Raw genomic sequence first — 26,552 nt, 5'->3', positions numbered from 1 at the left:
GAACCAAACGTTCCAGCATAAAGTCAAGGTTCAGCAGCAGCTGAAGGTCACTCTGGTTAAGTGCTGGGCTCAGTACAGCAAAACTTGAGAACAGCTGAAATAAAAAGAGCAACAATAACCTGAAACAATTTTTGGTCCTCATTCAGTCCATCTTCCTGACTTAACGATTTGGGGCAAACAACAACTAACAGTTTTCTGCTCCCAATGCGTCACTGACAAAGGCTAAGCCAGGGCGAGCACCAGTCTCCTTAGGAAAAGAGTTACAAAGCCTTCTCCCAATTTAGCATTTTTAATTTCTGTTTAAATTGATTAGATTTGTGATTTGGGAGTGGGAAGAATCCGAGATGGAAAGGCAAACGCTAGGCTCCAGGTCAGGATTAACCCCAATGGCAGCACGGCATGGTAAAGGAGTTAATTTCCGAAGTAGCAATCTCCCTTGGCGCAGGCAGTTTAAAGTCACTGCCTGGCACTTCTGTTTTCTCACCATCAAGGAAAAAAGAAACAAAGCAACACTTCATCACAGGAAAGCAGAGAAACATTATTAATAGTTACCACAGTGTTCCTTGATTTTTCCTCTAGTCTATGAAAGGAAATGATTTGTTCTTAGCTGATAGGTAAGAGATGGTTTGGACTTCCAAACCACCAGGGACATACAGGCCTGATAAAGGAGGGAGCTTTCTGTTCCCATCGAGAACATTATCTACAGAAGTATTCGACTCCCTCTGTTCCTCAGTCCCTCGCTGAGGGGTAAAACTGGTACCTATCAACAGCAACTCCTCTGTTCAGCCTCCCCTCTCACCCCTCGGCAGTGCTGAGGCACTCTCTTTTCCTGAAATCACACCATCAGGAGGGGGCTGAAGTAGGTAATAGTATCCCCATCTCCCCTCTTCCAGGTGGAAGAACTACCATTACCAACGAACCCTTCATCCCCTCTTTCACCCAAACAGTATTTCAGTATTCTTAGATGTGCAGATTTGGGACTTGTTAGAAAACCCTGTATGTGATGACATATCACACAAAGCCGTATGCATCATACCATCTCCTTCCCAAACCAATCAAACATTTATTCATGCAAAGTATTAAAATTTCAATAAGAGAGCGGGATCGATTCTACCAAGACTTTCCTATCGCACAGCGGCTGGAGTAGCCTTTGCGGGGCAGGAGATAAGGGATCACATCCCAGAGGAAGAGCTTGCATCCCAATTCCCAGCTAGACAAGTGCTCTTGCTAACGCACTACAGAAGCACCACCAACATTCCCTCTGTTTTGTGAGTGCTCGCATCGCTGCTTTCAGGGCTGCAGAGTCCTCGCACAGAGAGTGATTTTCTGTAGCCCAAAGGTAGGTCTTAAACTCCAGTTACAACCCTGTTGCACACAGTTCTCACCAGCGTTTTACTTGCCTGCATACACGGCTCTCCGGCCAGCAGGCTGGTTTTGTTAGATCCATCTTTAAGGCATGTGCTCCCCCAGAGCCTTGTGGGGGTGCACAATTTGTGCTGATGGTTTCACACGACAGCAAGGCACTGCCCGCAACCTTGCCTGGAGTCTACTTAGGGTATAACCCAAAAGAGGAGCAGGTATTATGAACATAACATTAGGAAAAGGGTGGGGAAAGAATTATGAGGGCTCACGCTGCCCAGCCACCCTTCCCTCAAAAACATACCATGTTTTCTATGGCATAGTTAGTAGAAAACTGCCACCTCCCCTATCATTACAGGGACTTTTCTGCTACTGCCAACCCAGGTTGGCATGGGATCAAGCGGGGAACCCATGCATGGGACACCGAACCATATTTCACTCCATTTGCCTCATAACTGGAAATTCCACCCGGACTTCCCAATTTATCGAATCACTGGCTACTGTGCTTTCCATGCCCACAGTAAAGTCAATACACATAGAGAGAGGTGAACTCCGATGAGCAAGAAGAACCAACGTCCTACTTTCCAGTTCCCCTTTTTCAACCAGTGTATTTGCCAGCCCCATTCCCAGTGACGGTAGCCCTCTTCAGAGTAGAAGAAATCCCCTGGACAAGCAGAAGAAACCGCCAGGCAGCACGTTTTGCAGCCCAGGCCCAGGAAGTCCACAGGACTTTGGCAGAAGGGCACGTGGTGCAGGAAGTCCTATAAACTCGGGATCAGAGTCGGCAGAGGCCCAGCTGTGACCTTAAAAATGGATTTCACGAGTAATTCAACCTTGACCGGTTGCACACCCATACGTGGGCTTGGCACAGTGTGTTCAAAGCAGTTACCGGATGACTATTATCAAGATGAAATTGGCACTGCTAAGCTCTGCCTATAAGCAAGGGCAACAATCAGCTTCTACAGATATCATTTATCATGGCTCTTACAGATGAAAGTTAAACATGCCAATCACACTTCCAGGCACCAAAGCACAAAGAAAGAGAAGATTTGCAAAGACCACCTCAAAAAAACAGTTCACATTGATGCATACATCTGCATTAATATAAAGAAAAAACCCTTACTCCCTCAGGCACAAGTCAAACATTGTGCAAACAGCTGGACGTTGCATTTTAAAAGCGTATTAGGCAAGCATCGCTAAATTGACAGGGCCTCTGTGGAAGGTTGCTCTGGTTGTTAGGGGTATCCCTATGAGGTTGGGTTGACATTGCCTTCTCAGAGGAAAGGAGAGCTTGCTTGAGCAATTTGCTTAATGCTGAATCTATTTTAAGAGCAGTGACCCAGATCTTTCTTTTGTCAGCAGATGACTTGTGTAACAGAGATCAATTGACAAGGAGTTAAACCAGCATTGGGCAATGCCAAGGTGCTGACGAGCAGAGGCAGAGGCAGGTGATGGAGGAAGATGGCACCACCAGGCTCTCCCACCTGAGCTTCAGCTTTCAAACCTGCAGTCAGCCAGAGGGTCATTCCTGGCTAACATAAGCCCTGACACAGATATAGCCTAATCAGCTACGTGAGCGTGCCCCTGCAACCCGTACCCACGCTGGGAGCATCTTTACCGTGGTTGTCCGTAGTAGCAGAGTCCTCTTAAAACACATCTGATCTCAGAGTAAGGAGCGGGGTGAGCCACAGCCCTTCAGCAGGAGTTTCACCAGTGTTTTGCACACAGCAAACACACCCTCTACCCAATCATACATAACCTCCCCGATGCTTCCTGAGAAATGAGGATCTGCCTGATACCCCTCTTTGCCCGAGGCAGGAGGTAAGAGGAAAACGGCCGAGCCACTGCCCACAGGTGAGCCGCCTGCTCAGCTGCATCTGAGGGGTATGAATCACTCCATCCACACTCACTGTTGGAAAGAGCTGCAGAGACCGAGGAGACATTTAGCCTTGACAAGTATCATTAGACACTTGTCTGATCTTAAGCATGCTTTTTATTACTGGTGATTAACATGCAACTGAACGCTTGGCAAATCCAGAGGGGAGAGACTTCATGGAGGCCCTCAGGCCGAGGGAAAAGGAGGGTTGCTAGCAGGCGGCTGGAGAAGACCACGCTACTCAGGTGGCTTGTATTATATTTTTTGTCTGGGACGGCCTTTTGTTTTAGCTGTCTCCAGCATTTCTTAAATACCTACAACCGTATGGAAAACAGACTGAAGAAAGATTAATTTCCCAAGTATTGAATATTCTGAAGGATGGAGAATGCAAAACTCAGAGACCAAGAAGATACCATTAGAGGAGGGGGGAAAAATAAAATCACAGAAAACATCTCCAGAAAGGGCCTCTCAAGAGACAGACAACTGCAGACCTGGTCAAAATAAGGAGAAATGGGGAAAGACTGTTAACTTAACCACCAGCCTGCACCCCTAGCTGGGTGAAAGTACTTTCAGCAGCCCTGCTTTGCATGGGAACGTGTTGATTCCACACAACAAAATATCGCAATTGCTCACATGGGATCAGTGCTTTTCCCTTAAAAATTTGTGTTCTTGCTAGGAAAGATACCGCACTGTGAATAAGCAAACCAAGTTCTGTCTGGGGTGATTCCCCCCCTCCCCCGCAGTCCAGAGTCTGCCAGCTCAAAGCACGTGAGTGATAAAGCAGCAGCAATAAGAATAGACTGTTTGAAACAGCTACAAGCAACTGCTTATGGCTGGGTTTTTTTTTTCCCCTTGACCTCCCTCTCCATTCAGTGTTTTGGGAACACCACTGCACTGCCTGACATAAATCACACGGGGAGATAATGTGGGTGCATCTGCTCAGCAGAAATCGCCTGTGCCCGTGGCTCCCCGGCAAGACAAGTTTATCCAAATGCTGGAAATGCAAAGCGAGGAGCAGGTGAAAGGTCCAACCTTTGCTCAGCCGGGAGCTGGGGGGGAGAAAGCAAACAGGCACGGCGACCAGTGGCACCTACATGCTCACGGCCCGCAGACAGGCAAATATTCTCCAACTATAACTCGACAGGAGAGGAAGATCTGGAACCCTGCTTTAAAATGCACAAGGAGAATCAGCTTCTCTCCAACCCGAAAAAAAAGAAAAAAAAACCTAAATATTTTCTGGCCAATAATAAAATAAAATGAAAAAATAAAATAAAATAAAGTATCTCAAAGAAAATAGGAGGGACAAATGCTCTCCTACCACTCCTACCTCCCAACCCTACCATCCCTGGGTGCACTGGCTACTAACAACACCCTAGCAAACTGCTGCCAATAGCAGAGAAAGAAAGGGGTCATTAGAAGCAAACACACATGCTTGCACTTTTAATAATAGATTTTTAATAAAGTATAGGAAGTAGCAATAAAACCAACCTCATGCTAATACAATAAAGTTAATCAAATATTTCTGAAGCAACAAATTTCAGGACCAGAGCTTTCTGGACCACCCAGAGTCGGAAACGTAGCCTTATGGCCAGCTCCACAGAGATCGCTCTGCCCACCACCAGGACGTGACTATGGCCGATTATACTCAAGTGTTCATTCCACGATGAAACAGGATCATCGTGGGGGTGGGGGCAGAAAAAAGGGAAGTTGGAGAAAAATGTCAGAATCCTGCAGGCTTAAAAAAATCAAAAGTAATTAAAACCATGCAGAATTCAAGTCTACTACAGATTTATCAAATATTTAATACGGAAAACCCTTAAGCATGCCGCTGTCAACTGAGCTTGAGAGAAATGTGCTCCTTTCCTAGTATATGGCTTAATCTGTTCCCAGGATGCATTTCCTTACCCAGTAATTTCAGTTTAAACAGAAATGAACTGTGGATGTATATTTTAGCTAAATGACTGTCTGTCTTTAAACAGATCCCGGGTAAAAGGGGCATTAACCTCCTCTCCCTCCGCCTGTTCAGCACTGCTTATCAGTGAGATGAAGGAGTATCTTTTCAAAGTGCGCCCTTTAATCCTTCTGGTGCCTAAATGTGAAGCTCCAGCAGTGCAATGCCCCCAGAGCGGGACGTGTGTGTCGCGTCCCCCCGGCTCTAATCTTCAATCAATTCCAGCACGGAGAGCATGAAACACAGCAGGTTAAATTCAGCAGAGCAGGACAAACAGGATCCATGTCCGAGGGCAAGAGCATCTCTCTCCTGAGTTTGTTCTAGCAATCCAAACACTTCAAGGGGTCAAGTTGGAAATCTGCTGCAATTTAAACTCCTCCCAAGAACGTAACCTGCTTTCAGCAATTCCTGCACGGGACGGGTCCAGATCAACGGAGGGAAGTGAGCTATTCCCAAGTACTCAAACACCTATATTATTATTGAATTTGCCATATAGGAGCAATTAACAATGATGAGAGCCTTTGCCTACCCAGTGCATTACAGAGGTCAGCACCCATCCCTCTAAGAAACAGATCTGCCCATTTGCCCAGACCTCCTGATATTACTCGTCCAGTTAAATCTTCAAGAAACACACAGTCCTAAAGTAACCATATAGCAGCCTATACCTTCCCTTAATGCCTTTTCAGCCTGCTAGTACCGTACATACCACATCTGAACAGGTTTTCCCCTGGAATCGGCGCAGCTCCTCAGCAAATGAATCTCTGTCCAGATGGTGGTCTCAACAGAAACTCCTCTAAGTACCTCCTAATACCTAAAAACCAGACTTGGCTCAATCCTCCCACAACTGTCACCTCCTTGCAGATTAAGGCGGGCGGGGGGGGGGGGGAGGAGGGAATCTTAAAAAACAGCTTGAGCGATAGATGCGATCGTGGTTTTCCTGAAAAAAAGGCTATGTGTGTACATTCAAAATTGCAGATACCCGAGCGGGAGAGTTTTGATCTTTATAATTTGTTGCCTGCCACTACCAGAAAGACCACTGCATTATTATCCAGCACCTGAAAGACTGAATAAGCATACAGCGGCAACCAGCGTGCATAATGCTGGAGAGATGTACATCAGCTGCTTCTTCATCCCCCGCTGCTCACAATATGGCATAAGGCCACAGACACCCTTACGCATGCCTCAATTCATCCATAAGGTGAGAAAAATCTGAATAGATAACTGATTTTACTTCACCTGGTAAACCTGGCAGGCTGGGAAACTGTTGAGTATAATAAGCCTGGCATGTCCCACAGCTCTCCCACCCGCTCTGCACCCGGGGAGGGCAGGAAAGCAGTTCCCGGGCAGTACGGTCTGGATCAAAGCAGAGGGGCAGGCGGCTCCCAAGGGGAGAGCATCACTCCTGCGCAGGGAGCGGATGGCCCTGGCCACATTCGGGAAGGGGAAGTGCAACTGGCAACGAAAACAGTGACTAAGCTCCAGGCTCGAAGGGCAGTCAGCCACTCCACATTTAAAGCTCCCCCACCAAATGTTATTATCATCCCGCGGAATTAAATGAACCATTTCGTAAGGCCGTGATGCCCACACAGTCTCAGGGGGATGACTGCACAGGCTAACCCGCAGAACCAGAGACGGGATGCGGTGACGGTCCATGTGGAATCTGCAAGCCAACAAGCTGAAGTCAGACCCACGGGGACAACCTGCTCTCCTCCCTTGATTCCCCCACTCCCTCTCTACTAGTTGCCTAACACTTACAGTTTTACACACTGCCATTCGGCGTTTACAGAGTCACTGGGCACCTACTTATACCTAAAGGACCAGGAAATAAAATTCACGTATACTAGATGTCCTACAGTGAATTGCACTGAGCATCTAAAAGTCACACCAAATTTTGGAAAGCCAGAAGCATTGCAATGGTTTAAAACAGAGCAGTCAAAGCAGGGTGGTGCTCTTCCGGATGACATTGCTGGTAAAATACGTTGCAGAAGGAGAAAGTTTTAGAGAAGGTTGTTAAAAATCAGTTGTATTAAATTTTAAACCAGTCCTTCTCCTTTTACCTTTCTGGCAGAATGTCTTTTTTACCTGCCACACCCAACCTTAAAATAAGTATCAGCTAAACTACAGTTTGTCCAGCTCAATACTGCATTTTCCTCGCCTCAATATAATTAACAGCCACCTCCAGTTTAGAAAGAGATTCCTTAAACTAACAGCTGCAGCAGAATCAGCACTGAAATGCCTTGAGAGCTTTTGCTTAAACCCACACTTTGAAAAGTCATGACGGTGTTCATTTTCTAAGTCTGAAGGTAGAAGAAAGTGAAATGTTTTGCTAAGATTTGGTCTACATATGTGTAAGAAAGCTCCCCTCTGGAAATGCATTTTGCAAAATCATGCAGAGAAATAGCATGAAGCCATTCTCTTTGTGAAAGAGCAAACTGATTTGCAGAGGCTGGGTTTGAGGCTTAAAGGGGCAATTCAGAGATAAGAAGGCAATTTAATTTTGTTTTTACATGAAGAGTTTCCCACAACTCTGTAAGATATCTGTCCTAAACATTTATCCACAAATTGGTTAAAGACTTTGCTTTGTTTCCAGTCTGCACCAACACTTGTACCAAGTAGCTTTGTAAGAAAACCCAGTCCCAAACAACAAAAAAAATCCCAACGAAGTCTACTTGGTACCTCAGCAGAAGGCTGTATTTTGGCAATGGATGCAAACAGCACAGAACTGAATCAGCTACTGCCTATCCCACAGCTGGGCCACACCTGGATTAAAAAAAAGTCAGAAAACGATAGCAAGCGTTGTAGTCAACGAGAGGTGCCCGCTTTGCTCAGGAGGATGAGCTGAGACCGGGTGCTTCATCCGGCACCAACCACAAGGAGCTGCAATCCCTTTTTTAAACAAATTTGCAGCAGACACCAGGACAGTTTGCCATCACGGGCACAGAGCAAAGACTGGGTTTTGATCCTGCACTTTTTGGGAAGGATGGCAATGCCCGTCCTGGGAGTCCCACACCATCCTGCCTCTCCCCTGTCCGGCCACCCCTTTGTCCTGCCCGCGCCAAACAAGTCGGTTGTGCCTCATTTCTTCCCTCCTCCCCCAAAAGAGAGAAACAAAGGGCGACAGTCTCTAATGGCTGGAGACCGAGGGATCTGGGGCTTGGTTTATTACATGCTTAACGAAGCGCTGAATTACTGGTGAATTAAACTATTGCCCAGTTTAACTGCTTTCCTTATAAGAGAAACATGAGCAAACAAGCATGTGTCACAAAAAAGCCCCTGTTCAGATAGGAGCTGACAAGAGAAAAAAGCATCCAGGGTTTACGACTGTTTATTAGCAGTTTTGCATTCAGGCACCGGCTGAGGCTGCAGCGAAGACTAATGCAAAGAAATCCCCACCTTGTCCACCACCTCCTCAGGGGGCTTGTCTGGCCCTGGATTTACCGCCCGAGGTTAGCACACATTAAGTACCCGAGGGCTTTAACTATATGGACTTAGCATGTGTCAAGGGCAGCGTGCCTTGTCTAGGCAAAGCCCTTCAATGCACTTTAGTTAGCATATACAAACCTCACACCTTCAATCCCGGCAGAGAGAGGAGCCCTGGGAGAGCATCCCCACAGAGCTCCTCCGACTGCCGCCTCCGCTGGCGGGGAACCCCCTACCTTCAGGAGATGGCACCACAGTTTTGTCCGAAAGACAGGGGGAAAGAAAATAAATGAATTTTGTGATGGCCACCTGCCATCTTACCCCAGTGGAGCAAAAGACAGACCACAGACCATTTTCCTTCTCTTTTTTGCTCAGCTGACAGGTAACAACTGTGACCCCTCTGCCCCCACCTCGCAGGCAAACAGCGCTGCATGCAGAGGTAAGCCTGAAGCCTTCATCTTGGGCACAGATCTTCCCAATGCCCAATAAAGAGGGACTTTAATAGGCTTTCTCCACAGGGAAGCAGGGGGTAGGAGAAGAGCAAACAGGCTCTCTCACTCCAATCTACCTAGTCATCAATTTTTCGTGAAACTTGTAAGGATTTTGGACCCGTATGCCAAACCAAAACACAGCTGAAGTCAGCCCTGAGATTGAAAAAGTGTTGAGGACAGGATAAAATGGATGGAGCCTCATTTCTTCAGAAAGCCAGGGTAAAAAGAGACCACAAAAAAAGATCTAAAGCAGGTACAGAATGCATGTGGAGAAACACCTTCATGAAAAAACAAACCTCACTCATCTTGGCAGAAATACAGCCAATACCAGAGGTCACGCAGATTTAACCATATCCCTTCTATTTGTTAGTTACTTTTATACCAAAAAAAAGAAAAAAAGCCACAGACAAACCTGCAGGAAGAAATGCAAAGGATGATGAGTGTAGAGTTTAGAGGAAGGGAGAGCAGCAGGAGGAATTCACCCACATCAGATGAGTATGAGGGAGGAGCGAGAAGGACAAAACAAACCACAGAGAGAGAGAAAGAAACCTGCCACCGCTAAAAAAGGGCAAAAATAGAAAATTCATTCTATGAGAAAAGATTAAAGAATAAGTCAAAGTTGTTTAAGACATGAGGCACTTCCAAAAAGTGATATTTCTAGAAAGACTACTTTTTTCTCTCAAGTCTGACGAGGGAACATTGTCTCGAACCAAAAATGTGCAAGCCTTTGCCCATGGCTCTAACCCCAAGCTGCGGAGACAGGCTGATACACAGTTTGCGTCCACTGACTTCAGCAGAGGGGGGCCTGATCCTGGACAGCCAAAGTACTTCTAGCTTTAGAAAAATAATCTAAACTAAAACAATATACACCTGAACACTGCAGTAAGAAGGATTACCTCTCCCGTGCTCTTATTCCACCGCACTCCCTTTTCTCTCAAATGACATTTACGCCTCTTAAATTATAAATATACAAGCGGTCTGCATAATCTGTTAAGGATATTATTCCTGCCAGCCTAAGACAGCAAAGCCATTGAAAACATTTCCCTCGAAACATTCAAATCATGAAATCACGTATTTGTTGAAGGGAAGTTTGGCTCGGGCACCCACAAGACTTCTTCTGCCGTCACGCAGAACAGTTCCCGAAACTAGGTGGTTTTGCTGACGGTTGCGATTCAGACACAAGTCTCTAGTCATTTCAGCGTGTTGTTTTTATCATCTTTCAAAGCTGTCCGCAGTCACTATTAAAAGAAACCCACAGAATTCAGCGCAGCAGAGGTGAACCCAATCTGCGCCTTGCAAAGAAACTCAGGACTGAGCATCCTTGGAACAGCCCTGTCCGTCTCTCGGGAAGAGCAGCATCTCAAGGTCAGGTTATAAACATGGCTCTCAGGGAAACACTCTGTACTGCTGCTGGGTGCACAATCTGCACAGGAAAAAAAGGAATGGCCTTTGAAGGCGGACAAGCTATTAAATTTTTACTAGGTGAAATGTTTACCGAAATAAATCCAGTCCTTTCCACTCTCGGTTATTATCATAACACATATGGTAACTGACATACAATTAATGGAGCTTTAAACCAAGAGTTCTTGGAAGGAAAACGCACTCCCAATTTTTCAGCTAACCTTGACAAAAAGCCAGGTTTTGACAAAGTTCAGCAACGCAAGGGGCTTTACGAGATTCCCCGGTTATTGGGCACCTCTCACAACGAGCACCGGCTCCAAGCAGGGGAGGTGAGAAGAGGCTCTGCCAAGTCAGCACCATCCACCACCACTGACACAGACTCACGAGCAGTCAAAGCTCAGCAGACCAAACTACCATCTCAGAGGTACTGTACCACCCGCACTCTCTTCAGGGGGTTTTCATGTACATGTGCCATTTCACGTCAGTCAACAGTTCAGACGACAGCACCCACAAAAAGAATTTCATCTCCTCTTCTCCTAAGCGTATTGATTCTGCAGGGTGACGGATATAAACAGTAATGCGACACTTTAATACCCAAGGCTACTGGCTTTGTTTCCAAACTCCGAAGGATCTACAAACTAGGCTGATGCCATCTTTACAGATTTGGAATGCTGTTCACATTCCCTTTTCCCATCTTCTCCCATCTGAGTTACAGAGACAGACTAAAACCCACGTTACAGTGCTACCGGGTCAGTAGATTCTCCAGCGAGTCGAGGAATCTCCAAGCTCCGGTGCTTTCAGCATAGCTCCGTACCGTGTGAGCAAGCAGGATCCCTCTCCCTGCTGGAATAAAGTAACCAGATACCACCCAGGGCGTTTCAGCTGTCTGCTTAATCTTCCCTTCTACTTTCTGCAATAGGAAATCCTACTGGTGGGGAGCATGAAATAAAACCTTCCCCTTTCCTATCCAGCCCAGTGCAACCACACCGTACGTATGCAAAACACATTTCCTTACAACAGCAGCACACACTGACTACACGCTTTGTTATCAAAAAGCTAAGAGGTACAGAGCAGCAGCAGAAGAGGATGCTCCAAAGTCAAACCCGAATTGCAGCAAGGACTTGATCTGCAACCAAAGTGGCGGTGTCAACGACAGCGGTTTCATTGCCCACTTCTCTCTTCCTTTCCCAAAACACAATGCAAGTGCTGCCACAACACTCGATCCACGAGGAGGCACCTCCAAACTCAGCAACTTAAGCAGAAGTCTGCTCAATAACTAATATATTTTTATTCCTGAAGAGGAAACCAGAGCACTCTTCCATTATCTCAGAGGAAACCTAAGGAAAGGTAGCATTACTCAGGACTGATTTACTGCCTCAAGCCATTCAGAAAACCATAAAGCCAGCGACATATAAGACAAGCAACTCACTCACAAGAGCTCTTTGATCTTAAATACAAATAAAATTAGGTCAATATTAAAGATTTTCATTTCTTGCCATAGAAGACTTCCAGAAAGGCTAAGAAAAGCTTTTCCCATCCCTTCTTCTAACACTCAAGTTATTTACCAAGTAACATTTCTGTCACGTGACTTGAAACATTTTCTCCATATTCACTTGTCATCGCTCCAAAATTTAACTCTTGGCGAGCACCTAAAACGCACAGGGGGAGCTGCATAAAGCATTCTCCATAGCCCCCAAGGACAAGTCAGATCAGAGAATTTCATTGCGTTTCACGTGGGGGAAAGGAAGGAGGCAAAGCGCTCCCTTCCCAACACTCAGATTAAAAAAAAAAGATTTTTTGGTAATTTGTTATTCAAAGCATTCCAGCGATTTTTAACAGATGAAGAGGAGAAAGCCTATGCCGTCGCTATTAATAGGCTGACATTCTTTCTTCCCCCGCAAGACCACAGCAGAAACACAGGCGAAGGCGACAATTTAAGGGAGCCTGGAGGCGTGCCAGCTCTGCCAAAGCCCCAGCCCCTGCGGCACAGGGACTCCTCCGAACGCGCCCCTGGACGAGCGCATTGGGTGTGAGGTACGGTGCTGGTGTACAAAACGCCTGCCATGGAATCAGGGAGGTCCTTTACATCCAAGACACCCCTGTAGTTCTCAGTGCTGCGTCTTTCGTTCCTTCTCCTGCAACAGTACATCATTAACTTAACCTGCCAAAATAACAGTGGATTGCAGGATAAGCTAAGGACGTAGCATCACCTTGCATTTTCGGTTTAACATGCTTGATTGTGTTAGGGTGGCTTTAAAATTTTGTTTATTTGCTTTCTAAATCAACCAAGAGCTCTCATACGCAACAGAAGGCCCCTGAAGCTATCACTGTAATGCGATACCTGCTCATAAACGTCAATATACCAATTTTAAAGGTATTAACACTGCTGTTTAGTCACGGTAAAATATCCTAATACCTGCCCCACCTCCGTTACAGAGAGCAATACAGTTAAACGTGAGCAATTCAGTTCAGGGCTTTCTGCAAAACTCACTGAAACACAGAAACCTCACCAACTGCAAGACAGCACGTAACAATTCCACCGCAAACACAAGTCAAACAAGCAGGGGTACCATGAGGCTCGCCCTATGAGATCCACCTGCCCAGTCGCCCAAGAACATTCAGCCCCTTCCTCTGGGCGGCTCTTAAGAGACCAGAGGGTCAACACGCAAAGTCTTCCCTCTCTTTGGCTTGGGTAAGCGCGAAAGCTGATCCCAGCTATCACTAAGGCAAAGAAGGGATCTCTTTTGATTAAAGCACAGAACTTCGTGTCCAGAGATTTGGATTGTACCTCTGTCACATATTTCCTGGGTGGCTGGGAATAAATTACATCAGTTCCCTGCTGTACTTCCCTCCCACATCCTCACTCCGAAGTAAAGCACAGCGGATAACTTGGGTATCAGAGAAGCAGCACACGAGAGCTCCGCTTCCTTCTGTGTTTGTACAGGAGATTACCATGCAATTGATAGTTCGGTTTAACAAATGGTACGGAATATGAAACTTCAAGTACTTCAGGAATGTCTGCTGTAGCTGCTGAAGGAACATGCAGTAAATTGCCTCAAAAAAACCCAAGTGTTAATTAGAGAAAAGATACTCGGATTTACAACAGATTGAGATTTAAAAATAAGATTCACAACCAGATTGAATTCTACCAGCTGAGCTTACAGCTACAGAGAAGCAATACAATGACATGGCTGGAGGGGGGGGGGGGGGGGGAACAAACCAAAAAAAAACCCAAACAGGTTTGGTGGGAAAGGATACCTTGCAGAGAAACACTGAAATAGTGCTTTGAAAAAATAGCCTTGAATGTCAGGCACTTTGTTAAAACCCTTAACTCTTTTGATGATGTTGATACAGTATTTCTATAATTCTCTCCTGAAAAACAGCAACCTAGAATAAATGCATTCTCTGTAGAAGTATAGTTTATCTGAACAGGAAAGACCCCAGAGCTTACTGCTGAGGGCACAGAGAGGAGACACGAGGCACTGAGTGCTTTTCACACTGATAGTTCTTCTCAACCAGATCCCTCAGAAGTTCTGCAGAAATAAACCTGTCTATATTTAAGTTCCCAGCCTTCATATAAGAGTGCAGAGATACTAAATGAGGGCAAGCACGTTCACCTCTTGGTAAATGCATGCAAAAACAGGTCACTTATTTATGAGCCTTTTGGGAAAAGGGATGCTTCCCTCCCAGTGATGGGCAAGAGGGGTTTTACATGTCATTCACTTTCACACATCCACTTACAAAGGCATCTTCACTCTTACTATATATCCCACAAAGAAGACGGACTGTAGGAGCTACTATATGCATGGTACAGAGTGGGGTCAACCTGTCCGACCTTAGACATCTAGAAGACACACAACTGAGACATTCATCCTAAGTTCCCGTTATAATTAACAGACAAAGACTCAGGTAAAGAGCAATTTATCTCATCCTAGGGTAGTTATCTCCAGAGGCCATTCCCCTGTCCTATTTCTCTCCACTGTGAGTCCTAGAGCACACAGCTCAGATTTAGACAGCGGAAGGACAGTAAGCAGCCCACCTACTTAAGCACCTTTCAAAAGTACCACCCAAGCCCACTGCACAGAAACAAGCTGTAAATTACTGACCAGATGTGCATATCTGCAGCTCTCGCTACAAAATGCATTTTTCACCTATCGGGCCACCACAAAATAACTGGAGATACACAGCGCCATCAGTTTTTTGGAGAAGCACAAAAGAAACTCAGTTAGGGCTTCCAGTCAGCAAATACCTCATCATTATATGCAAACACTGCTGCACCAGTTCCCCCAAGAATTATTTTGGTTATTGCAGTAGCACACGCTAGTGGCACTACAGCTAAGGGTAGCTTAGGTACCCCTACCTGCAAGGGTTTATAACTCAGCTAGAAGTATTCCCTTTTGACAGCAGCCTTCTAAGATGGCACAGTTGTGCTTCCTTTTAGATATTCTACAGAATTTTCCTTGTGAAGCGCAAAAATGAAGAAAAATAATGAATTGTAATGATGTTGGGAGGTCTCTTTAAGATACATAAAAGCAAGTACGGCATGGTACAATTTACTATAATACATTAAGGCCTACTGACCTTAAGCTTTTCTTTCCTGGGTTTGAAAACAAAACAACCCAATACCATTAGATAGCTCCAAGTGTAGGGGGCAAGCTTTGAGACAAGTTTATTTTGGTTTGAGCTTACTGTTTAAATTAGAATCGTGAACTCTTGCCCACTGTCATCCCCTACAGCTACTCTCACAAAATCCTGGGAAGAAGCAATTGAAACTACCAGAGCTTAACTGCAATTGACTGTTGTATTTTTAGGACTTCAAGAAATTTTTAACAGCTTCAAATGCACAAATCCCAAACAAAGTGCATCAGCTTTGAGGTAAACCAGCAGGAATAAACTATTGCCCTGGTAGTCCTCCGGAAGTCAATAAAACTCAGATTTGGTGCAACTGAGTATTTCAAGCTGCTGCCATTCTTTTACCTACCTAAGTAACGTCCTCCCATTTCACATCTGTCCTCTGGTGAAGCTGCCAGGTGCAGGAACCAGAGCCAACAAGTCAATACCATGGACTCGTACAACATAAAAAGATGGTAACCCAAACAGTCCAATTTTCAGAGCCCTAAAACATCCAGTGAAGCTAAGGGGAACTCCATAGGCATACCAAAAAGAAAAGCCACTTTTGGGGATAATACAACACAGAGTGAGAATCCGAAGACCAGGCAGATGGGTGTTATGGATGGACATGAGGATCAGCATCTCCATGTAGAGAGCAGCACTAGAAGAAGGAAAGTCTTTGGAGGCAGGTAGGGAGTGGGGCAGCACCTACGTCTCCAAAGCTGCAAATGCAAGGTGCCCAGAGGGATCTTTTAGGACTTCCCCGGTCAGGGTGGTGGGAAGAGGATTAAGCGGACCTCGCCAGCAGCCCCAGAGCCAGGGAGTTAATGGGGCACTCAAGGCACACAGGGGCAGGGGAGGAAGCAGGTAAGCGGCCATGGCGCACCACCAACAGCCCCAGCAGCTGCATTGCTGATCCTAGCCCACAGCAGACCTTCTCCAGGGGCAGTGCGACCTTGCTCCAGGAAGCATGTGTCTACAGCCCATGCGGCTCCTTCAGCCGCAGGTACAAATCCATGAGTCACTGTGATCCCTGCAGGGAGAGCAGCTCTTATCAACACACCATGGGACAGCTCCGAAGGGAGGTGAGGGAGACATACCAGATAAGCACTACAATACCAGTATAACTGCATCCATGTTAGGAGTTTTACCACATTAGCTGTTTTATTACTAGACGGGCTGATCAGGACCTGTTGGCACTCGTAGTGTCCTGTTTTTATAGCGATAATGACAGCTACAGTGGCAGAGCAACCCAGGGAGGCGCAGCTTCGGTGGGAAAGAAGCATTTTGCCAGGAGCGTTAAACAATCTCCCCCAAAAGGCATCACTTATTCTGGCACATGGTCACCACACAGCTAGGTGGGCTGAGGGAGGTCTCGTCAGCCCCGGCCATGCTGAAATCAGCACAAAAACTTGTGTCAATATACCTTCCCCTGGTGTGCATAAGCCCAAAGCCTGGCTGGCTAGTGAAAGCTAGTGAACTCCATGGGTAAAAGCTAATCTCCTTCCTAATATATATATATTTTTTTTTAATATAAATTATATATGCTGATGTATTTCTACAGACAATTAAGCTGTCCCTTACTTTTTGTTATATTAAGCACTTCCCTGACTCCACACGACTTTTTGTTTCCCACAACTATGAATCACACACTAACTCATTCTCAACTTTTAAGCCAGCTTCTCCTTCTTCACCCTCTGATTCCCTCTGTAAATTCACCTTCACTAGGCTGCCTCTCTCTGACCTGTCCCACTACCTCTTCCTAACTCCACATCTTCCCACAGATTTGGTCCTCCACTTGTCAGTATGATGCAAGATCAAGCAGGAGGAGGGCATGGGAAAATCCCAGGGAGAAGAAGTCAACACCCTTCATGCCTGCTACAGTGAGTTCCACAGGGCACTTGAGATAGGAGTTAGTAGCACCGATTACTAAATAAAGTGGAGAGAAGCCCACTCCACCCATACGTCCACCCGATCCCTATGTGCTTCGGAAGTGCCAGTCCTCCGTAAGAGTGGGCATCTCCATTCCACCGTCGCTGAGATTTCAGCTTTCTTCAGTGGTGCTTCTCACAGGTTTCCCAATCAGCAGCAAATTAAAACCAACACCACTGAGGTCAAATTGTAGTTATTCATTCCACTCAGAACAGCAGATTTCACCCTGTTGCAAGACGACAAAGCCCGGCACAGCAAGGGACTGCTCTGCCTGCAGGACTATCGTGTCTCCAGTCTGTATTCACTTCTCTTTCAGAAAGCTGCTCCCTCCTATTTCTAATACTGAAATAGGTACCACAGAAGTTAGGACTACTGAGCCCCGTGGCCACCCAGGAGGAGATATATCAAGCCTTGCTCAGAACAGGACAGGGGACCAGGAACGAGGGTTAGGTGGAAGCATCATGAACTTCAGAACAGCATATGGACCATTTGGCAACACTCTGCGGTTTGAAATCAGTGTCATATTTTGTGCCTCTGTGCAAGTGTTTCACACTACATCCAAGGTAGAAAATACACTTTGGAAGTAATACTGAGATGCAATGTCAAAATCTCCAAGTCCTCTACATTCAAAGCTACCTCAAGGTTCCCAAGTATGCACAGTTGTGGGTTTTTTCCTCCCCCTTCCCATACTTGCCTGATTTTAGAGCCAACAGTATCTTTTCTTGAGCCTGTGCCGACCTGAGAAACAATCAGGGACCCATAATGCTACAAACGTAAGGTATTTGATAAGAAAACTCTTGTGCAAAGCTATGAGATCCCCTCCCAAATCCACCTCTCGTTCAAGCGAGTCGAATTCTTTCCACCAGCTCCAGCGGGAGTTGGACTGGGACCTAAAATAATGCCGCAGATAAGGATCTTACTGTAACTTTTGACTACAGTTGAGCTCACATTGTGCAAGTAAATGCTATTGAGCTTAAATATCAACGTCATCCAAAGGGAGGGAGAAATACTTCTGGCGGAGCCGGAGTGTACAGTCAGAAATGTAATATGGGAAAAACAAAAATACCATGTTCCTCCAAGGAAAACAGATCTCGAGAAGGTAGGTACACAACCTACCCAACTGAAATCACGCTTGTGATTCAAGTACCACTTGAAAAGAACATGACTAGAACATAACGTGTACACACAAACACATGCTAGACCACATGAGAAAAGTCAGTTAGCATTGTAGTCCAAAATTTATACTAAATTTATACTAAAAAATGTATACGCTGAAGGCAGGGAAATGCAAAGGGTGAACACCTCTTGTGATGCTGAATCCCCTTTGGGGACATTCCTCTACATCATCCCCTAGGGTGGGAGGTGCAGCCCTGCCATCATCACAGAGGCCAAAAAAAGCACCTCTGCACACTACCACCGAGGCTCTGGTGCCTGGAAGTTGATAGTATGTCACCAAAATTTCCATTACCAGGAGAGAGCAAAAATAAAGCAAGGAAAGGGAAGGTGTATGTTTCTGGTTTTCTCCCCTTCTTTAATATCCCTAAACTAACAAAAAAAATCCCTGTCCTGGGCCTTATGAATAAAGCTCACCTTCCCCATGCCTGGAGCAAGGTGCAGAGACCTTCATGGGGAAAACCATCTACCTTCGCAAGCCTTGGGAAATGACCCCTACCATTGCCAATGGGGAGAGAGCGCACACACACACAAAAAGCAAGGAGAGTATGAGACTATTTCAACTGAAATTTTACCCACATCAGTTGAAAAATCTTCCCAGAGAAAGCTGAAAAAATTTCCTAGGAGTCAGCATAAGACTCTGGGCTGTATTTTGTTACATCCATCACCTCGAAGCCCTGCACACACTCACATCCCAGCGTGTCAGGTCCTCTTCTAATTACTCCAGGAATACGGAGTCCCTGCCCCAGGAGCCTGCAATTTGATTTAAGATGAGATATAAAAAAAAGACGTTTTGACAAACAGACAGATGGACCGGGGGAGGAAGAACGAGAGGGACATGTGGTTACCCACAATTGGCAGGTTGCTTTCTTTTCTCTTTTTCTTTTTTTTTTTTTTTTAATAAAAATAAATATCAGTAATCCCCACTGGCCACCTGCCTAGCTTTTGTATATTTAATTAAGAAGGATTTGGGTGATGGAGAACTGGTAAAAAGTTCAGCCAATTTGGGGGAGGATGGCGGGGGCGGGGGGGGCAAACAATGCTAAGGGCTACATCTAGGCGCAGGACCGAGAGAAATGCCAGTATTCCAGCCACTGCCTGGTCCTTCCCTATTTCTCCAGCAGCAAACTCTCCCTTTGCAACACAATCCACAAAAAATCAGAGGAGGAAGGGAAGAAGAGCAGTTCATACTTAAGAGAGCTGGTCTGGACCAGTTCCTGAAAGCCAGTGACCTCACTGATCCTCAGTACAGTTTGTCTTTATAGTGATAAGACTGGAATTGTATTCAAGTTTAACAAAATCATTTGAATCCACAATGATGTCCCTTTAGCAATGAGAGAAAGAAAGGGGAGAGGGGGGAAAAAAAAATTCAGCTGAGTTAGTAGAGAATACCAAGCACTGTCTTCTCTTCCTACCCCCCAACACAGTCACCTTGTAAGATAGAAAGTCCATTAAGACAAAAATAGAGTATCCTCAGCGTGGGAAAACATTTATCCAAGTTTTAATTTATTTTCAAATCAGCATTTAAACGATCACATCTTACATCACTTCCTTTTATGAGCCAGCAGTTAGACAATACACATCATTTACATGCAGTTTTGGAAGGCTGCAACATAAATCAACAAAAGAAGCCTTCACTGTGAATTAACTATTACAAGGCTCTTAGAAAGCCACACCAGCCTGAGTTGAGGGCAATTAGGAGTATCCTCCCTAATTCTCATTTTGCTGGTGCGCTCTCAGAACTCGCACGAAAACATCCTTCCCCCCAGTCATTGCTGCTGCAAGAGAATTACGATGTCTATCTGTGAGACCTAACAGCGCACTCACAACAGCTATTTTAAAGTGTTAGCTGTCTTTAAAAAACACATACACACACCCGCCAAAAAAAAAACCAAAGAGAAAGTGACGGAGCAAGTTAACACAGTTCAGTCTCAATAGCGACATTAATCAGCCTTATGCCTCTATGAAGTATCAGATGGTAGAGATTTTTAAATGTGCAAAATATTAACCAATGCTTTTAGTTCACAGGTCATTTTTGCATTAAAAAAGAAAAAGGGAAGCAAACACCCAGTTCGAATCTTATCTCGAGGCAAATTTCAGGAGTGTTTTCATTTTGTGCGAGCCAAACTTCAAATTAAGCTTACTACTGTTTGTGAAAAACTAAAATCGAACCGCAGCAATGCTAAAAATGCTTCCTCACTATTTCCAAAAGATCAAAAAAAGTCCTTAGGGTAGCTAATCGTTTGGTAAGCTGGCTACAAGTTCCAGTTACACCAAAGTGCTCTGATAAAGCGGGATTGACTTCAGGAGGAAAGGAGACTGGAGGCACAGCCATCCCACAAGACAGCAGCATGCACAAAAAGCACAATTACAGGCTAGCACCATTTTTCTGCTGAATTCTGTGCCGTTCACATCATCCCTTGCTTGCACCTCACTAGTTAAAGGTGGTACATCGCTACTCATTTGCTGAAAAGAGGGCTTAGGGGCGCTGAGCCCCAGGTGGGGGTGCTCCTCTGCCAGCTCTGCCTGCTGCGGGCAGGCAGGGCACTGCTCCGGACAAGCCCGCACATGCCTCCTCCCATCAGCTGATACCAACCTGTTGAAGGGAAATTTCTCTCTCTAAACTCCAGCAGAGGCGTGGGGCTCCTTAAAAGTGTTAAACTACAGACTCAGGGCATTCTGCGGCCAGTCGTTTCTGCATCAGCTCGGAGGGAACTCTGCTCGCTCTACTTTGCAACGTTTAACCCTTTGCTTTCTAACTTACAAGCGATGCAACTTGCAAAAGCATCCCTCCTTCTTCAGTGCCATCACTCTCGGATTTTGAACTAACTACTAAAGGGCAAACAACTTCCAGACCGGCCTTTCATTGCCCGGGATTTCAGATGATCAGCGGAGGAGCTCTGCTTTGCCCCAGGACGAACAAGCCACCCCCACCGCCGCCCCTTCCCCTGCGCTGGACAAAGACTTTCCAAAAACATCCCGTTTCTTTTCGGCACCCAGGGCCGGGGAACCCCAGGCTCATTTTTTTCCCCGATTCACCGCTGTATAGCAAGCTGTTCTTGAAACGCAAGGCTCCTTTACATCGTAAGGAAAGGTATAAGCAAGCTTATGAAGATGAAAATAATGTAAACTCCACAGACTTTAAGCGGAGCAGCTGAAAGCCTAGTATTTTTTGATACCTCACCGCCGAGGTCCCAGGCCCACAGTACGCTCCACATAAGCCAACCCATTTAACCGCATAAAATCCCAGGAGGATCCACACTGCTCTGTGACAGGGAGTAACTCCACTTGCATTTAGGTGCCAAACAACCAAGGGCTGCCCTCATACTTCATGCGCGTATACACACCTATATACATCTATATACCTATATATAGCTAAATAAATAGCTATGGTAGAACTATCTATAGAAATATGGCTAGCTAGCTAGATCTGAGCTATTTCCAGCAAGCTCAGCTAAGGCAAAGAGGAGAAAATCAGGACTATTTTCTGCTTTTCAACAGGTCGGCGCAGTCTCCTTCCCACCGCTGGAGAGGAGACTCCCCAGCAAGGCAAACGACCTTCGGTATCATCGCCGGGGTGTATGAGCTAGACAAAGAGATAACGTCATGCCCTCTCCCGCTCCCTCCGTCCTCCCCGCAGTGGCAGGTAGCCAGCCAATCCCGCTCCCCGCACCCGGGTGACATCATCGCTGATGCCGACACACAAATGTGGAAGTACATCAAACTAGCAGCTGCCCCAGAGATCTCGGGGCATGGCTCCTCAAAGACAACCTACCTGCCACCAGTCCTTTGGGATGACAGACCAGTTAAAAGGGAAGTAAAACCATTTGAGAAGAGGGATTTCAAGGAGGGCTTGCTGGGCAGGAGGAAAGCGGAAGGCAACAAGCAAACACAGCGTAACCACGTTTTTCCCTCGGTTATGCAGTTCCTCCGAAAGCCCTGAAAACATTCACACGCAGTTTCATCTTCGGGTGTCCCGGGAGCATTTTTCCTAACAAAACAGCGGCTGAGAAAAGTTAAATACTATTGCACTGCTATTGCACTGATTTTTTCTACGTAACTGCATTCTTTTAAGAAGAAAGACAAGGTTTAATCAGAGCAAGGAAGTTTTTTGTGTTGGTATCTTTTGTTTATGTACAACCCTCTTAGGTGTCCACATTTTAAGACTATGTACACCGATGTGGACAAATGCCTAAGAAGTAGCAGCGCAAATCCAAACTTACACACCTGTCAACCCACTACTGCCTGAAAGGCTCTGTAGCAAAGCAGTATTTACCTACTTCCTTTATTCCATGGCACCCAAACCACCATGCCCTCCGTTACCAGGCAAGAGGAAACATTGCCAGCGTTGTCTAACCGACGAGGAAGGGCAGGGAAATCTCATCAGACACACACCCAAACTAGTGCCCTGACAGAAGCCGCCCGCTGCTCCCCCTGTTACCAGAGTGACACCGATGCCCTGAGACCTCAGGTGTTCATTCACTCTTCCAAGTCAATAAATGCATGCGCCGAGTTTCATTTCTAATGCTAACTATTCCGGGAGAGTTCTAGCATACTTAAGGAAAATGAAATTTAAAATTTCTATTGTCAAGACTGTTAAACCACCGAGGACTTCACTCATTAAGTCAAAGCATTAACAACTAAGCCTAGAAACAATGCACCAAATTGCAACAATTAACAGGAGAGTTTCAAGTCACACATTCACGCCCTACTTTTTTTTTTTTTTTGTAAGAAGGGTTCAGGTGATGCAAGCTCTGGGAGCAGAAGGATTACAGAAAAAAAATTAAATGGTGTCATTTGTCAGAAAAAAACGTCAGAACAACATTAAATGGTCAAGGTGGTGTCAAAGTGCAGCTTCTCACTCATCTCCCCCCTCTCCTCTGGCCTTTTGAGCCACATCGTTTTTTCCAGCTTTCTGCCAACAGCAGCAGCCCAGTTATTCCACTTCTAGTCTTAAAATGCAACTCGCACACTGCGCAGACGGACTGCTTCTCCATCACGAAGGCTGAGGTTCACGCCCTCAAAACAAACTGACATGTGTCTCATTTGCAGAAGAGGCACCGAAGTGCTTTATTTAGTTACTGGAGCTGCAAGCAGCAGTATCTTGCCATCAGGGAAACTCACCAATTATACTGCCTTGTTTATAAGCAAAAAAAAAAAATAACCAAGCAGCTAGGCATACTCGGTTACTTTCAGTTATCTCTCCTTCCTTCTGCAAATGTGCCTTGCATTTCTATACGATATAAGGCCAGAGCCTCCCGTCTTTAGCCAAGTGTTAAGACTGTGTGAATAATTAGTCATCCTGGTAGCTAGCACTCACTGCAAAGTCATGCAATCTCGAGATTTGTTTGTTCCACTGACTGCACACGGGAGGGGGAAAAAAAAGTAGGCTAGTTTCACACCCACATGGGCACTCTCCGATTTCTATTTTTTAAAGTCATACACTTGTCAAACAGGTTATTCTGGGAATTCTGATTTTCACAAAATAAGCTTCCCTGCTTCGATCGCTTATTATTGTCACTCTGCTCCCCCCCATCATTGCAGAGCACAGCACAGCGGGATCGGATGCAGTACCATTCACCCCCGACTCGACAGCTCCAGCACTTTGAAGGTTTTCCAACAAGGAAACCGGGTGACAATTTTAATGAAGGCCAATGCCTTTGTCTAAAGTCACCGCAGCAGCTGCAGTAACTTCCATGAGGACTTCCAGCAGCAATTCTGAATAAGCCCACGGACCTATTTGTATAGCCCGGACACACTCTGACAGTGCCCGCTCGGTTTGGTCATTTCTCGGGGGGGGGGGCGTAGGGGGGAATAAGGACAATAAAGGACTATTTCATCATTTCAGGATGGGTGCTTGAGGGAGCAATTTGTGCCCCTCTGGAAAAGCAGAAGCCAAGAGACTGACAAACTTGTCACGGGCAGCAACAATGACAAGGACAGCATTTTTATCATCCCCAACTGTTCCGCTTGCCACAGCGGGTGGCTCGCCGTCAGCCGTGTGCTCAGCCCGGCAGAGACACCGGGTACCCTCTAGAAAAATGACAATAATAGAAGGAGAAGAAATTCTGCCACAAACCTTGTAGACTTGCCCGTACGTGCCATTGCCAACCACTTCCACCAGCTCAAAAATCCCAGCGGGGTCCTGGGGGGGGGGAGAAGGGGCGAGAGGGGGCGGGGGGAGAAGAGAAGCGGGGTTACATTTTTGTCAGGCGATGGCTGCTGGCAGAGCCCAGCCAGCGAGCCCGGCTGCTGGCGGCGTGCAGCTGTTGCGCCCTGTTTTTCCACGCACATGCCAATACATGCAAACAAAGGAAAAGCAGCCCAGGGCCGCGCTCCCCCCGCCCGCCCCCGCGGGGCTCCCCCCACGCGGCCGCCGGCCCCCCGCGCCCCGGCCCCGGCTCCGGCTCCGGCTCCGGCCGGGCCGCTCCCACCCCCGCCGGCCCGCCGGCCCCGGCAAGGGGCGCGCCGGCCCTAGGGGAGGCCCCCGCCGCCCCGGCCCCGGCACTCACCCGCAGGGAGGAAAGGTCGATATCCACCAGACTTTTTGCAGGAGAATCGTTCGCCATTTTCCCGTCTCTTCCTTTTTTTTTTTCCTTTTTATTTTTTCTTCTCTGTTAAATAATAGCGAGGCCGCCCCCCCCTCCCCGAAGCAGCTGTGAATTGCGCGGAGCTCCTCGCCTCCCTTCCGCCCTTCCCTTCTTCACTCCAGCCCCGCCGGGTTGAAACTCTTCAGCATTGGGAGGGGTTGGCGGGGGGGATGATGGATAGATAGATGGATGGCGGGAGGAGGAGGAGGGGGGAGAGGGAGGTGAAGGAAGGGAAGGAGGGAGGAAGGAAGGAGAGGGGGTGCTGCGGTCCGTCTGTCTCCCCGCGGTGCGGTGCGGGGCTGGATCCCCGGAGGCGGGCGGCGGTGCCCCGGCCGGTCGGTCGGTCGGTCGGTCGATGGGTGGGTCGGTGGGTGCCCGCGCGTCCCCGGCGGCAGCGGGCTCACACCATGTCGCGGCGGCGGCGGCAGGAGCGGCGCCGGGGCCGGCAGCCTCTGGCAGCCTCGCGGTGCGCCCCGCGCCCGGGCATGGCACGGCACGGCTCGGCCCGGCCCGGCCCGGCCGGCGGCGGGGCGGCGCTCACGCCGGGAGCCGGCAGCGGCAGCCGCGGCCCCGCTCTCGCATGGGGGGCTCACGCCCAGCGCCGCGGCGAAGCCCCCGCCGCCTCCGAGCCCTCCCCGCGGCGCTGCCCTCGCATGAAACGGCGCCGGGCACCGGCGGGCAGGGGCTGCGCGTCCCGGCGGCGGCGGGGCACGGGCGCGGGGCTGGAGCGGGGTGCTGCGAGCCAGACAAAGATAGCCGGGGAGGAGGAGGAGGAGGAGGAGGAGGAGGAGGAGAAGGAGGAGGAGAAAAGGGATACAAAATATACTGCGAGCGGGGAGAGAGAGAGAGAGAAAACAGCTCCCCCTTCCCTTCTCCAACAGGAAAAACCGGCGGAAACGCGCCCGCACCAAAGCACTGCTGGGTAAACTCGCGTGGAGAGAAAGAGAGAGGGAGGACGGGCAGGGGACCGGCCCCGGCAGCCCTGCCAGCCCCACCGCCGCTGCCCGCCGCCCAACAATAGCCCCGACGGGGCGGGGGCGAGCGAGGGCGGCCCCCGCCGCGCCGCGAACAACGCCCGGGCCCGGCCGGCGGGGAGGCCCACGCGTGTCCGCGGCAAGGCCGTGGTGCTACGCGACTCGGGGGGGAGGGGGGGGGTGTCTCTGCCGCGCCGCCTGGCTGGCCGCTGCGGGCAGCCCACCCTGCCTCTGCCCCGCGGCGGGGGCAAGGGGGGGAGCCCGTGTGCGCGGCGCTGCCAGCCGCCCTGCTGCCCCCGCCGCGCCTTTGAGGGGGGGACAGCACGGTCAGTGGTGAACTGTCACGACCGGTATGGCGAGGCACCTGTTGGAAATAATAATAGAAGAGGTGCGCAAGGGTGGTTGGAGCTACACCGCTGCCCGTGGGGTGGGTGGTGGTGGCAAAATCTCTCATTTTCTTTTTCTCCCCCAGAGCCCCCAAGCCCACAGGAAAAACGTTCCTGCCCCATCGGAGACCTCTGCAGACACACAGACACATACTGGCCTCCAGAACCAGATCCAACAAACTCACGAGGGGGCATTTTAACACCTCATTTACTGACAGCCAGAACTGTCTCAGGCCCCATTCCCGCCCAGAAGCATCCTCCAGCAGAATCTGAATCACATAGAATAATCTCATTAACCTCTCTTGAGCTAGTCACATCAGGCAGTTGCACGCAGGTGTAAACCTTGGCAGGATTTGTCTCTCATTGAAGCTCTTTATCACACTGATAC

The 26,552-nt window shown here is 47.7% G+C and overlaps 1 protein-coding gene across 8 annotated transcripts in view; it reads right to left on the bottom strand.

The window, feature by feature from the left end:
* MAP4K4 (mitogen-activated protein kinase kinase kinase kinase 4) overlaps positions 1 to 25,249 on the bottom strand; it is a 163,189-nt gene extending 137,940 nt beyond the window's left edge. For 5 of the 8 annotated variants that reach the window (XM_076359713.1, XM_076359744.1, XM_076359728.1 and 2 more), the window contains exons 1-2: positions 24,727 to 25,248; positions 24,294 to 24,359 (exon numbers count right to left, since the gene is read on the bottom strand). In XM_076359713.1, coding sequence (XP_076215828.1) covers positions 24,294 to 24,359; positions 24,727 to 24,783 — 123 coding nt within the window. In that variant the 5' untranslated portion in view covers positions 24,784 to 25,248. Of the gene's footprint in view, positions 1 to 24,293; positions 24,360 to 24,726 lie in introns of all 8 variants that reach the window. The other 3 variants (XM_076359752.1, XM_076359762.1, XM_076359720.1) reach the window with 2 other exon arrangements.
* Between the last annotated feature and the right edge of the window lie 1,303 nt (positions 25,250 to 26,552).

This window comes from Aptenodytes patagonicus, chromosome 1 (genome assembly GCF_965638725.1).
Source record: "Aptenodytes patagonicus chromosome 1, bAptPat1.pri.cur, whole genome shotgun sequence".
In the NCBI taxonomy this organism is placed as follows: Eukaryota; Metazoa; Chordata; class Aves; order Sphenisciformes; family Spheniscidae; genus Aptenodytes; species Aptenodytes patagonicus.
The sequence above is the reverse complement of the archived record's forward strand: the minus strand, read 5'-3'. Positions and strand labels throughout refer to the sequence as shown.